Source organism: Struthio camelus, chromosome 2 (assembly GCF_040807025.1).
Source record: "Struthio camelus isolate bStrCam1 chromosome 2, bStrCam1.hap1, whole genome shotgun sequence".
Taxonomy (NCBI): Eukaryota; Metazoa; Chordata; class Aves; order Struthioniformes; family Struthionidae; genus Struthio; species Struthio camelus.
The window spans coordinates 156,842,306-156,855,664 of NC_090943.1; the positions used below are offsets into that span (position 1 = coordinate 156,842,306).

The window sequence follows — 13,359 nt, forward strand, 5'->3', positions numbered from 1 at the left end:
ACTGCCTGTGGTTCAGTTTGTGCCCGTTGCCTCTCTTTCTGTTGCTGCGCACCACTGAGAAGAGTCTGGCTCCATCCTCTTGACACCTTCCCTTCAGATACTTGTACATATTGATGAGATCCCCCCTTCAGTTTTCTCTTCTCCAGGCTGAACAGGCCCAGCTCTCGAAGCCTTTCTTCACAGGAGAGATGGTCCAGTCCCCTCATCATCTTTGTAGCCCTTTGCTGGACTCTGTATTTCCCCTATTATTACATCACTTAAAATTTTCTTTATAAAGGCAACACAGATTATAAGATTCCCTAAAAAATGCATAATACTACTAGAAAAATGCTTAGAAAAACATCAACAGAACCAGTCAGCCATTATAAAGGTTCATTTTAAAAACAGAACTTGGTACAAGAAGTAAATGAATTACATTAGGCAGGAAATTGTTCCTTAAATCAATTTTACTACACTAGAGATCTTAAAATTAAGACCACTTCCAAGGTAGCTACATGCATATTGTGAAGAGTCCTAAGGTAACAAAAGTCCCATTAAACCTTTTGCATATTTCATGTATTTCATATTTCTGTTTCAGCACACATCTGACAATACAAGAAAACTATTTTCCATAGTTGTCATTTTTAACTGGGTGCATTAACCCCTGAGAAACATCTACGGAAAAATCACCGAACGTGTGTGTGCGCTGCTTATTCACAAATCTGTTTTAAAAGCTTTACCATTTTGAACTTGTTCAGATGTGGAGAGCCTCTGGATTCCTTCAAATCAATAACAGTTATGATGATCCACTCTCAGTGCAATAAATTAAACATTTATTTGCTGTCTATCATAATATCCCTCCTCTAAAAGAGTATATTTATTGTGCCTTCAACAACCAAAGTACACGTACAAGGTTGTCTGAAATTCAACACAGCAGGTACCTCCGCCCTTCCAGATGTTACAGGTATCGTCATACAGCTTTTCACTGCTCAACGCCATGCTACTTCAGGCAAAAATAGAATTATGCACAATCCTTGCCTGCATTCATCTATGAAATTTAATTTTCCATTGAAAATCTACAAGTTAGCAGCAAGTTCTGCCCTCGGACACGAACGTGTGTTTCCTATCAGTTTGCCAGAATTTACCCCCAGTTTCTAAATACAATTCAAGCTTCCACCTCACTGCGAGCATATACTCTAATGCTAGGTCCTCGCAGAAATACAGAATAATAGAACTACGTACCCGTTATATTTTGATTTAACTTCCCAAAGCTTTGGAAAAGATCAACTCATTCTTGAAATGAGCCTGCACGTTGCAGGCGACGCTTACTTAGGCGCAAGTTTAAACACTGCTTCCCATTGACAGCGCTCAGGACTGTTTAGACTGCCCGGCGTTTCTCGCTTTGTTGTTTGTGTTTGCCGTGCCCACAGCTGTACTCCGTACCGTTACACCGTCCTTCTTAAAACAATAACCGAGTCACATCCACCGTGAGCAAAACTTTAAAAACAAAATTCAGGAGCGTATTCGAAGCCGTTTTTAAAAAAAAATAACAATAGTGAGGGTTGCTTACCAGGATTAGGCGTTACCTAAAGGAGTCACGTTTCCTCGTTCACTCGGTCCAGCTTGCATCAACGGGAGCAGGAGTAAGGGTTGCAGGACTGGGCTCGTTGGCAACACAAATGGCGGCGCGGAGCGGCACGAGGCGCCCCCGGGGGCGAGCCGGGCGGCCCCGACCGGCCCCAGCCCCGGCCCCGGCCCCGGCCCCGGCCCCCGTACAGGTCGCCTCCCATTGCGCAGCGCAGTCAATGCCACGTACCGCCCCGGCAGCGCCAGCGCGCGCCTAACGCAAGGAGCGCTGCCTCACACATCGGTAAACCCAGCCTCGGCGGACGCGTTTCAAGACCACCAAAGCTCAGCTAGCGCCATCTGCGCAACGAAGGCGAAGCGGTGTTGTGCCGCTCCTCGCCAAAACCCCCGCTGATAACGCTAAGTATCGGACCCGCCAGAGCGAAAGTGAAGCCCTCCTCTCCGAACTAACGAGGGCAACACAAAACGGAGTTAATCGCACCCGACCGCCCCCGTCAGTCCATTGCGGCCCTTCGTTTCAACGCGGGAAGGCCCGTTTTTGTTCTTGGCTTCGTTGTTGTCTCCCCAATCCAAACGGAGCAGCGTGTCGTGAATCGAGAACGATCTCGGTTCTCCCCGCCTGAATCACTGTTACTGATCACAGCAACTGCCATAACTACCGCTGCTTACGCAGCGGCCTGGAGGCTTGGCACAGGCTCCCCGGCCCTTCGCTGCACGCGCCGGGTCACCTTCTCCTCGAGCCCCTGGCCGCCGCCGCTACCCTTCCGCGGCGCTGCGGTGCCGCACCCAAGTAAGGATTTTATCATGTCAGTCTCCTCGCAACCACGTTTTGTAAAAGAAACAAATAAATAAAAGAAGCGCGTTGACGGGTGGGTAAATACGTACGAGGTGGGGTTGTCTCTCCGCATGACAGACACACCCCGCACAAAAACCAGAAACATGTATTTAATTGGGCTGGTTAACATTTTTCTAAAAGTTACTTTCTAGTCCTATCTGATCACTCTGTCATGATGAGTAATGCAAAACATTCAATTTCTTGTGGGTTTGGTTCCAGTAGTTACTAAAAGGAGCCAAGTACATGTTTGTTTCTAAACTACTTCAAACCTTCAGAAAGTTATTTTAACTCCATTTGCAATCCGTTCACCAGCGTGCGGACTCTGCCCGTCTCGGTTTTGCGCAGGAAGCACAAGGCTGCACAACCGTTCCTAATCAAATCCTATCTTTATTTTGCCACTTTCCTTGTTGGATGATGATTTAAGTTTTCCAGGATGTAGTCATATTTAAAAAGTATCCCACCCCCCCGCACACCTCCTCAACACTGCCTTGTGGAAACAGGTGCTTCTAAAAAAGCTGAAAGACTTTGGCAGCTCTTTGACCTAACATAGCGATGTGCGTTAGTAAGACACAGTGCCTGCTGAGTCTCCCCGAGTTAATTAGAGGACCCGCATGGCAATGAATGGCCTTGACTATAAATACTTCCTGAAAGATCTCTAACATAGAGTCAGAGGAAATGGCAAAAAATGAGATGCAGCTACAGAGAAACTATTTCAGATGCTTGTTCTTTAAAGAGCTGCTTTTTTCCCCCCAAAGCGGCATGCAGCGTCCGAGATCTTCACCAGCTTAAATATAAGATGCGTGATACAATTATATGCCTTAAATTTGATTCTCTGGATCAGCATTAAGATGCTGCTATCAAAAGAGGACTGGGGGCAGGACACAATGGCAAAGCACACAAAGCACTTCAATCCATTACGCTGCAGCGACCACTGGCACTACATTTAAGGCAAGAATCATGCCACTGCCACTGCCAAGACAATATTTTGTGTACTTGAACCTGCTGGTATTGCTTCTTGCACTACTGTTGAAGGCAGCAGCAACACTTCTACCGACATCAGATAGAGGCAAGTTTTACCTCAAAGGTACGTTATCCTTCTGGCCAAGAATTTAGTGTTTATAAAAACAGGAGAAATACTGTGGAAATCACAAAGGCCAGTTCGGCATTTCCACCGCATTGCCAGGAGTCTGGCATCTAACCCTTCGGATAACAGGAGCCAATACTTTATCACAGAAAACAGTGATTCACTACTAGAGATTGTGGCTGATGTTTACTGCACTGATTCTAAATAAATAAATTATACCTAGTTTTATTGATATGTACTTATATATCTATTGCCTCTGCTAAAATAAACTCTTATCAACCAGCCACACAGGAGAATGCAAAATGGGGGAGGGAGAAGACCTTTTTCTGATTTCCTCTCTCTCCCAAATTTAAAGATACGTAATCAGCTCTAGACAGAACACTATATGAAGAGTCAGAAGTGTAAATATCACCGATGAAACCTAACTATTGTTAAAGTACGTAGAAACTTTCTTGAAAAAACCTGATTTTCTGTAGCGTGTAAACAGACAGCCCAATCATACATGTTGCAAAATAGTCACAGTATAAATACAGAGCTGATTTCATCCTTCACCCCTCGTATAAAATGCTTGTGGTACACGTTCACATAACTTTAGTTAGACATTAACTATTAGTCTGAAATCGCCCTTTGATAAAAATCCCCAATGTCTTTGCAACTGTCAAATCTCTCTCTCCCTCTGGCAGTACACAAATCCCCCTGTTTACATAAATTATGATTAATTCACAGGCATCTTCATATTCCTTTCAGGTATATGTGATGCCGGAGATCACACCGATCAGTGGTACTCTGTATCTGCGTTGGCTGAACTAGGATGTGAAGGAACAATGTTTACCCCTATCTTTAGGCTAACCAGGTCTATAAATAGACTTGAAGGCTCAGGCTGCAATTCCAAATTTTGTGGAAAACTTTGTACTACAGCGTCCACATATAACAAGACTGGACACTTCATTTAAAATCAGTTTAGCAAAAAGTTCCTGCTGTCCAGGATCAGCGTTCTCAAAGCATTAAACAATCTGCCTGGCTCGGAGTCTGCTGGCTGCCAATGCGCTACCCAAAAAAAAAGGAACATTTTTGCATCTCAATAGACTTTCCAGTATCAACAAATCTTCAAACTATAAAATCAGCCCCTCTAAGGAAGAGCAGAAATAATGTCTACATTGTACCATGCTGAGGTACATTTCTTTTGTAATTCCCATTTGCAAAACATACAGATTCTCTGTAAGTACAGCTGCTGGAAACATTTTAATAAGAAAAATAAATGAAAGCTACTCACAGAAGTGTAACAAGCCCCTGAGAAAGATTCTGTTGCATGCACACAGCTTGCAACCTCTCTCTGCGGGAAAAAGGTGCGCCCGCTGCCTAGGCGTGCGCGCACACAGGCACAGTTCAACTATCGCCATCACCATACCTCGATCAACTGAAAGGTGTTTTAGCCACGCAAAAGAAATCAAAATCCTTTCCTAATGTTACCCCTGAATAACCTACTGGTGCACAGAGACTGGGGAGGGAACACATCCATCAGGCATTGAAGGAAAACAAGAAAGCAGCACATAAACAGCTTACAGAACATACAAAGCTGAAAAACACTTGAAATAATTTCCCAAAGTTTACAGTTCTCCTGCATTCATTAGAGAATTACGTGAGCAATTGTAGATTGTCATCCTTTCCCCAGGTGATCTGCACTATCTTTGGTATTTTATTAAAATGCTAATAACTACTATGATAAACTCAGAATCTAGAAAACTGACTTGCAATATTAACCTCTATCTACATGAAAAAAGTGTGAAAACCACTATCTCCTCCCTTCCCTTCCCCCAGTCATCACGAGAGACCTAAAAAATGAAAAGTACATGCTATTACTCTTCTGTTTAAACCATTATAAAGCATTCTTAATAAATAGAACCACTTTATAAATACTGAATACCTCGTACGACCAAAAGGATGTGTTAGAATTTTTTCAGTCCATTGTTCACACTGTTTATTCACTGAGTAATCCTACATTTTTTGCTTCATCTGTGTCAATCTTTGAAAAACACAGAATGAGGGTGTCTATAGTGATTTTATTATAGGTTTTGTTTCCTAGTCACCAGTCGTCCTGGGATACAGTATTTTGCATGAACATTCATTATATGACTCCAGAAGTATGTATTAATTTTACGCTTTGTTTTCAGAAAGGCCCAGCTTTTAGTATAATGCTAGCTATTTCTACTACTGATTTTATATCAGAAAGATACATTTCGCCCAAAACTGGATAACCCTGTAAAATTTATTTCACAATAAGTAAGGACTCTTTTTTTTTTTTTTTTTTTCCCCTGGAGGAGGACTACAAAAATGAACCTTTTCCAGAACGGAAGATTTTGCCTGAATAATTGCTAATTCTGCCTGGGCCAAGTGATATTGAAGGCATACATAGCATCACACACAAAGCTCCCCATCCCTTTGTCTTTGTTCTTACTGGCTCCAGTATTTCATCCCATTACTCGGTCCACAAAAAACTAGATCAAGGATAAAACAAAGGAGTTAGGTTTCTACGATCCTTTTCACTGATCCATGGGAATACACATCTTATTTGAAGACAAGAATTAATACCACTCCCTCATCTTCCGCTCTCTCCTACCCTTTGGATCAGCTCTTACCTTCAAGTAGTTTGAATCCTTACTACTTTCCTCTATCCGTTAATAGTGACAAAAGGTATATGATTAGGGACTCTGTTCAGCAGATATAGAAAGTTAATCTCCTTTCTTTCTTTTAAGAATCGAAACTGACAAAGGCTGCTCGCCCAACTGTCAAAGAGCAAAAGTGAACATCGAAATATTGCAACTAAGGAAAAGACCTAGATAAGCAGGTTCTAGGATAACAGTGCTCAAAGAACAAGTAAGGCAGAACCGCACGTAAAAGTAATTCTTCTCTGAAGGGTCTCGGTATGGTTTCCCCAGTCAGTATAGACCTTGCCTGGTAATAAATCGTTTTACAAACCATATAAAAAGGAAGTAGGATTGTTCATAAAACTTTAAAATGCAAGGAACTAATCTACATCTCCTGTTACTACACCAAAGTAAGACCTTTTTTTTTGAGAAAACTACAGGACTTATAGGTACTTCATATTTCTGAAAATCCACTAAGTAATCAAAATACTGACCGGAAAACAAACACATTAGCGTTTTTATACAGAGACATCAGAAAAGTATTTGCACATATTTTAAAGAAGGGCATAAAAGGTAGCCCACAAATACACTCTCGCCGTTTTCATTCACCAATGGCTAAAAAAGATAACTAGTAAAATGAAACCATTATATTACTAAGGTTCTAGGCTCTAGCCAATGAAGTAAATTTAGATCTTTATAAAGGTGACTCTTCATACTATCCAGCCCCTTTGCAGATTTTTGTTTACTTGTTTTTATTTATTCTTTCTATAATAGAAAAATTTCAAAAAAATGAATGAAATTTACTTCTGTTCTGATATCTCAAAATATAAATGGCTCCTCTGGCCTTTGAGCTGCTAAGACCCACTACAGGAACTGTGTGAGATGTAACTAGTGCTGTGTATACAGCATGAATTCCACTGCCAGTCAGATATATGAATATATATATATATATATATATATATAAACAATATATATATTTGCATTATATATATATATATATTTATATTTATATTTTTAATGGAGGAGAAAAATATAAAACTGGCGTGCACAACGGGCACACACACAAATCGGCAGTAGAGAACCTGCCATAACTTTTCATACAGCTAAAAGCTGACATCAGTAACTCTTCATGGCCTGCAGGGCACAAAGGACCATGGTCCCCTTAAATTGCATGCACACTTTAAGGGACAGAGACATGTTTTACACTTAGAATAACTGCAATATTTTTACCACTGCTGACTTTGTTCTAAAAGATCTCATGAGATTTATATATGTATACAGAGAGAGATATATAATCTTAGCAGACCATGGAATAAAACACTTATTTTGACTTTTGTACTCTTCTGACATGTTGTTCACTTTTACAGAAACGGCTGTTATAGTTATATATGTTCTTATAGAAGATGATAAAGAAACGAGCCCATCATCACTTTCAATCTAGTGAAGTTTGTCTGCAGACTGACCACTACAGGGAGCAGCCCCTTGAAAAATACACTGAGGACTCAAGGAGAAAAGCACTTATTTTTCTGCCTGTTCAGCTCCTCAGAATTTGAGAGCTCTTCTAACCTTAGATTTCCCTGCAGTGGAAAAAATATACCTGAAGTGAAGCGGAAGATCTTTATACATAGCTTTTTTTTTTAACTACACAAAGAAAAGGAATTATTTGGTACAATCAATATTCTTTCTTTCTTATAACCCAAGTTCCTTCCCTTTCTCTCTTTTTTTTGTGCTTCCAAGGCAACCAGACAAGTGTCAAAATGTATATGTAATTACGCTGCTTTGCAAAAGAGGTTACTTTTTATTAATATTTGAGTCAGGTTTCATATTCTTAGATATTTAATAATGCAAAATCTTGCTTAAGTGTGAACTGTCACACCACCTCAAAATTTAAGAGGTGATTAGCTGTTTTAATATAACAGATGTGCAGCCTTCTGGGGTTCTAACCCTTCTTTCTTCAAATGCATCATCAACCTGCACAATTAGCAGGAATGATTAAACAAAATTCAATCAGAGCTAAATAGCAAAAGCAAAAGCACTTGCTTACTAATACTGCATCAATATATACAATGTTTTATGCAAACACTTTGGAACATTTACCTGCCAATTTAGCTCTAGTAGTTTGAATCTTTTGAGTTTTTCCTCAATTTCTCCCCCACCCCCAGCCAAGCATCGGAAAAATCATCACACTGGAACCGAAGAAATCGCTTGCATGCTTAATTAAACGCAACGTCAGAAAAAGCGAAAAAAGAGAACTTCCTACCCGTAATAAGGACTGGGATTCATCCTTCGACTTGCTGTCGCCGGATCCCGGGTACTGCTGCGCGAGCTGCCCGGCCTTCTCCGCTGCTCCGGCTGCCACCCCCGGCAGGAAGCCCTTGCTCTCCACAGCCAAGCCATACATGGGCCGCGCCAGATGGGCCGCTTCGACGTTTGGACTATCCCGTAACGGCTTTGGCTGCTCTTGGCCAACGGACACTGGGGTCAATAAGCCTAAACTCGTTTGTGTATATGACGGGCTCCCCCTCAACATGTCCGTTCCCCTCCAGGGCACGCTGCGAAGATCATCGCTGGGGCTATCAGTCCAACCTTTGTCCTTCAGCACTTCCTTCTCTTCTATCTTCTCCCTCTTCACTATGCTGTCAGATAGGGGCTCCCCCATTTTGGGGTCCGGGTTAATGAGACTGTAGACCTTGAGGTCGATTTTTGGCTCCTCCTTGATGGACGAAACGCCGTGGCCGTCCTCCCCGTTGGCCGTAGTGACGTCCATCTCCTGACAGTGCACAGTGTTGAAGTGCTCGAGTAGTGACTGAGTGTCAACAGCCGTGAAGCTGCATTGACGGCATTTGTAGCAGTTATGTACTCTCCTGGAAGAACATGAGAGTCCCTATTAATGTTAAGAATCTCCCCTCACCCTTCCCTCTCTCGGTAATTTTACCTACCGAGACGCACAAGCAAAAGAAAATGAATTGGATTTACAGTATGATTCACACTAAATAATGGATGCAGATTTACTTTGTTGTCTTATACAATACATACAGCAAAAATCCTGCTGCTAGTACAACTGTTGCGGTTTTTTCCCCCCTCTCCGTGCATTGTAACAATCTCCTATTGCTCATTCATACTCCACTTCTTCCTTCTGAATTTCATATAATTTTCATTGGGATTTTGTATCATTTTTCCTCTTCAGTAGGCAGCAATGCGCTTTTCACTTTTCACTGTGGTGTAACTCACTCATTTTTTTCCAACAAAAATTAAAAATTTAGAAGAGGATATATACATTTCTTTGTATAAAAACACTTTGTAACTTAAATCTATGTTAGAAAGTTCCAAAGCTTAAAAAATTGCTTTGTTTTCCACCAGTTGCATATACATTCAATTGATAGAGGCAAATCTGAGTGGTGCTCAGGTTCACTTACAGGCAAGAACACACCAGAGGACAGCAGGTTTTAAACAAGAAACAACACCTGTTTGCTCTCTGTGGACATTTTAACACAATTTTAAGGATGCTGCTCTGAAGAAAAAACAAAATAGCTGGCTGTGACATTACAAACTGCATTTTCCTGTCCAATACAGAAGTGTTTGGGTGGAGCGCGACAGGCAAAAGAACAAGGGAGCTGCGATGCAGCCTGCTAAAACCTGTGGCAGAGCGTGGAGCAGCGCGCCGTCCCGTTCTCGCTCTGCAGGCCTATATGAAGTGCTGCGTTACTGAATTATGCAAAGCACATGTTGCTACATTAGAACAACATATTGCGCGTTTACTGCATCCATCGTAGCAACAGCGCACTTTTTATGAGCTATATAACGTTACTATGCCTACTTGTTTATGGCACGGCAGCGGTCCGAGGCCGCGACCAGGACCAGGGCCCGGGCCCGGGCCCGCCGCGCCAGGCATGGCCCCGAGGCGCGCCGCACCTGGTCCCCCTGCCCTGCACCGCGACGCACAGGAAGCTGCAAGAGCTGCTCCCTCCAGGTGCCCTCACGCACCCACACCCCGCGCGCTCGCCGTCACAACGGTGCCTCCAGCCAAGCTGAAAAAAAACCCCAGCTTTTGACTATCCACACAGGACAAAACTTGTATGAGAAATTTGTTACTGCCCTGACAACTCCGATCGTTAGAATTAATTCTCTGGAGGCCGAACCCGAGTCTCAGCGAAGTCAATGGCAAAACTCCCGCTGACTTCAGTAAGAGCAGGATTTGGCTCTCAGTGCATCTGTGTAACTGGAATGATATACAAAATGTCCCTTTTTAACTAGGAGAGTTTAGCAGGGACAACTTGCCAAACTTCGCAGAAAAGCCTTGTCTTCCTTCTTTCCTTTTGTTGAAAAAACAAACCATATGTTATTTACATTGTCTGATTTTTTTGCAGTAGTGTCAGCATGCAGACATGAGCACACTTTCAAATTCAAGCCTTCTAGCCCTTGTGTAGTATCGGTTTTCTTTTTGTCATTTTCAGCATTTATGTTCGTTTTAAGGGACTAGATGGGCTCATTCAGTTACGCAAAAAAAAGAGTCAGCTATTCTCCATGTAGCCTCATGGCAACAAAACCTACTTGTGGGAGAGAAAGCGGTGGGTTAAAATCCTGTTCTGGCTGTGTTCCTTTTTTCATTCTACAATTGCTTTTTATTAAAATCAGCTTGTCTCTCAATGCGACACTAATAAATTCTCTCTTGCAACTTAATTCTTGCAGCTTGATTCTCCTCTGAACCAAAAAAAGAGAGAGTGCTATCTGATCAAAACCATTTTACAAATACAAAAAGCCAAGTTATAAAGAGGGTCAGCCATATAAAGGTGGGATATCATCAGGGAAGTCCAAGTTAGACAGGGGGTAGTTATCTTAAAAGCCAAGTTAAACAAGACACCATTTGGGGCTAATGGTTCAACCCCATACACTCCCTGTGTGAAAGTTTATCAATCCTTTGGGAGGCTACTTAGCCCTAAGTGTCTCTTGTTTAACTTGGCTATTTGAATGGCTAACCCCCTTTTCTAACTTGGCTCACATCAACAGATATCACACCTTCAAACAGCTGATTTTTTTCTGCCTAACTTGCCTCTTTTTTTTTTTTTCTTTTTTTACATGCTGGCTAAATGCTTTTGATCAGGAGTGGTATGTACCATACTTATGAGGACATAAATAAAAGATATATAGTCTAGATACAGTTTTAACTCCATGGCAGGGGCCCAGGTAAAAATGCTTTTATTACTTTAAACGTTTATTATTTTAAATTATTCATAATTTACTCAACAAGTATAAACATTTCTTAGTTTGTCTATGAAATTGTGATAGGAACTCCCACCATGTGGGAAAGACCAGGATTGATTTAGACAGTTAGTAACCAGATAGGCTTTTTGCTTAGGACAAGCACTTTTCTGGTATGCATAAAAAATTAATCCTCAATGTTAATGTTATAGATTTTCATAATTCACACAGGTTTGTCCTGTATCCTGGTTCTTTCCAAAAGCTTGAAGAGCAAGTTAAAGTTTGGAACTGTCCAATATAAGTCACAATCTCAAATCTGAAAAAGTAGGCCATTTCAGAAAATAATAATAATAACCATTTATTAGTGAACTTTAAAAAAATTGGAAACTATTATTTTTTTCCCAGAACAAGACATAAAAAGAAATATGTTTTCATCTCTGATTTTTTCACCCCAATCTGACTGCAATCAAAGAATAAGTTGGCAATGTTTTATTTTTTTTTATACAAAATTTAAATCTAACACCTGTTTCTAAAGGCACAAATTCCACTGAGGTTATGTACAGAACTCTCCGAAGCTAAACAGCAGGATTTTAAAAATTCTGATTTGCATGATACACAATAAGGACTCTTGTGCATTACCTTGAAGTTACAGTTTAGTTAGACCATGGTTGTTAGACCATCTGAAACTTTGAGCTCTTCTGGTATACACAGTATATTGTATTGGTATACAGCTGATTAATGTTCAAATGAGAGGTGTTCAAGCAAAATCTAACTATGGACACAAGTGATGTAATTGAAGAAGCAAGGAGCCTTCTCCCTTTTATGACCTTGCTGATATACTATTGGAACAAGATAAGAGCGGGTTCAAGCCATAAATTTGTATTATTTTAATTTCACTTTAGGAAGGTAATGTCATACCATTCATGGATGTCATTTAGTATTATTATTATCACTACAAAATAAACCCAAGACCTGATTATTTGTGGACATTAAAACATTTATGGCCCAGTCGCAAGATTAAATGTCAAAGAATTCTGGCCAAACTTTTGCTGTTTTGCTACATTCTGACAACTTAATAATATCCTGTCGCTATTTACTTGTACTCAGATGTACTCAAGTTAGGTGCTATAAGGATTTTGCCTTGCAAAAGCTTAAAGCTGGAGAGATTAGATGTCTTTTTTTGATGGATTTAATGTTCTTTACTTGAAATTTCTATTAGTCTGCGATACTCTTGACACTAGCCAATTGTTAATTAAGTCTTGTTGACAAACTTCTAACTAGTCTGAAGTATTACAAAACACCCACCTCTACAAAACAGGTTATTAATCAAAAAAAAAAAAAAAAATTACCTGAAGATATTCCTCTGCTTTAGGGCACAGAAAATATTCCGGCTAAAGGTACGGCTGTCATATTACTACCTGTTTTTTTTTTTTTTTTTGTATGTGCGTAATTTCATTGCGAATATAATAATTACTAATATTTCTAATGAAAACACATGCTTGTAAGACAGCTTGCTTTTGGATGGGTGGCACATTCAGGCTTGTGGGGAGAGGAAAAATCTTTAGGAGAAAAAAGAGAGAGCAAAGAAGCAAGAAGATTCAGCGGAGGAACAGAAAGGGGAGGAGAAGGGGCAGAGCAGAGAGCAAGGCGGAGATGAAAGGAGAGCACGAGCCACCAGCAAGAGCAACCATGGTCAGAGCTGGGAATTCAGGCGTCAGGAGGACGGAAAAGGTCCTCAGGGCGGCGAGGTGCCTTCATCGCAAGCTACGTATTTACAAATCCAACTTGCTGGCCCAACTGCATTAGTGCATTTTTACTCCTCGCCTGGAAAATAAGCCCTTTTTTCTAGGTAAAGAATTTTGTTTAACTCTTCTGAAAGAGAATCACATGCAATTATTGTCATCTGTGTTTTCAAAATCATTTCTGTTTCTTAGACAAAGTCTCCTGCAACTGCTAAAGGTTGTATTGCGTTTTTGAGTCTTTTTATTTTTCTTTTTATGTTTTGCAATTGTTTGATTAATAACACAGAG

The 13,359-nt window shown here is 40.8% G+C and overlaps 1 protein-coding gene across 8 annotated transcripts in view; it reads right to left on the reverse strand.

Moving 5' to 3' along the window:
* The window catches only part of TRPS1 (transcriptional repressor GATA binding 1), a 223,171-nt gene that overhangs the window by 149,046 nt on the left and 60,766 nt on the right, over positions 1–13,359 (reverse strand). For all 8 annotated transcript variants that reach the window (XM_068933148.1, XM_068933149.1, XM_068933142.1 and 5 more), the window contains one exon: positions 8,391–8,994. In XM_068933148.1, the coding sequence (XP_068789249.1) occupies positions 8,391–8,994 (604 nt within the window). The remainder of the gene's footprint in view (positions 1–8,390; positions 8,995–13,359) is intronic.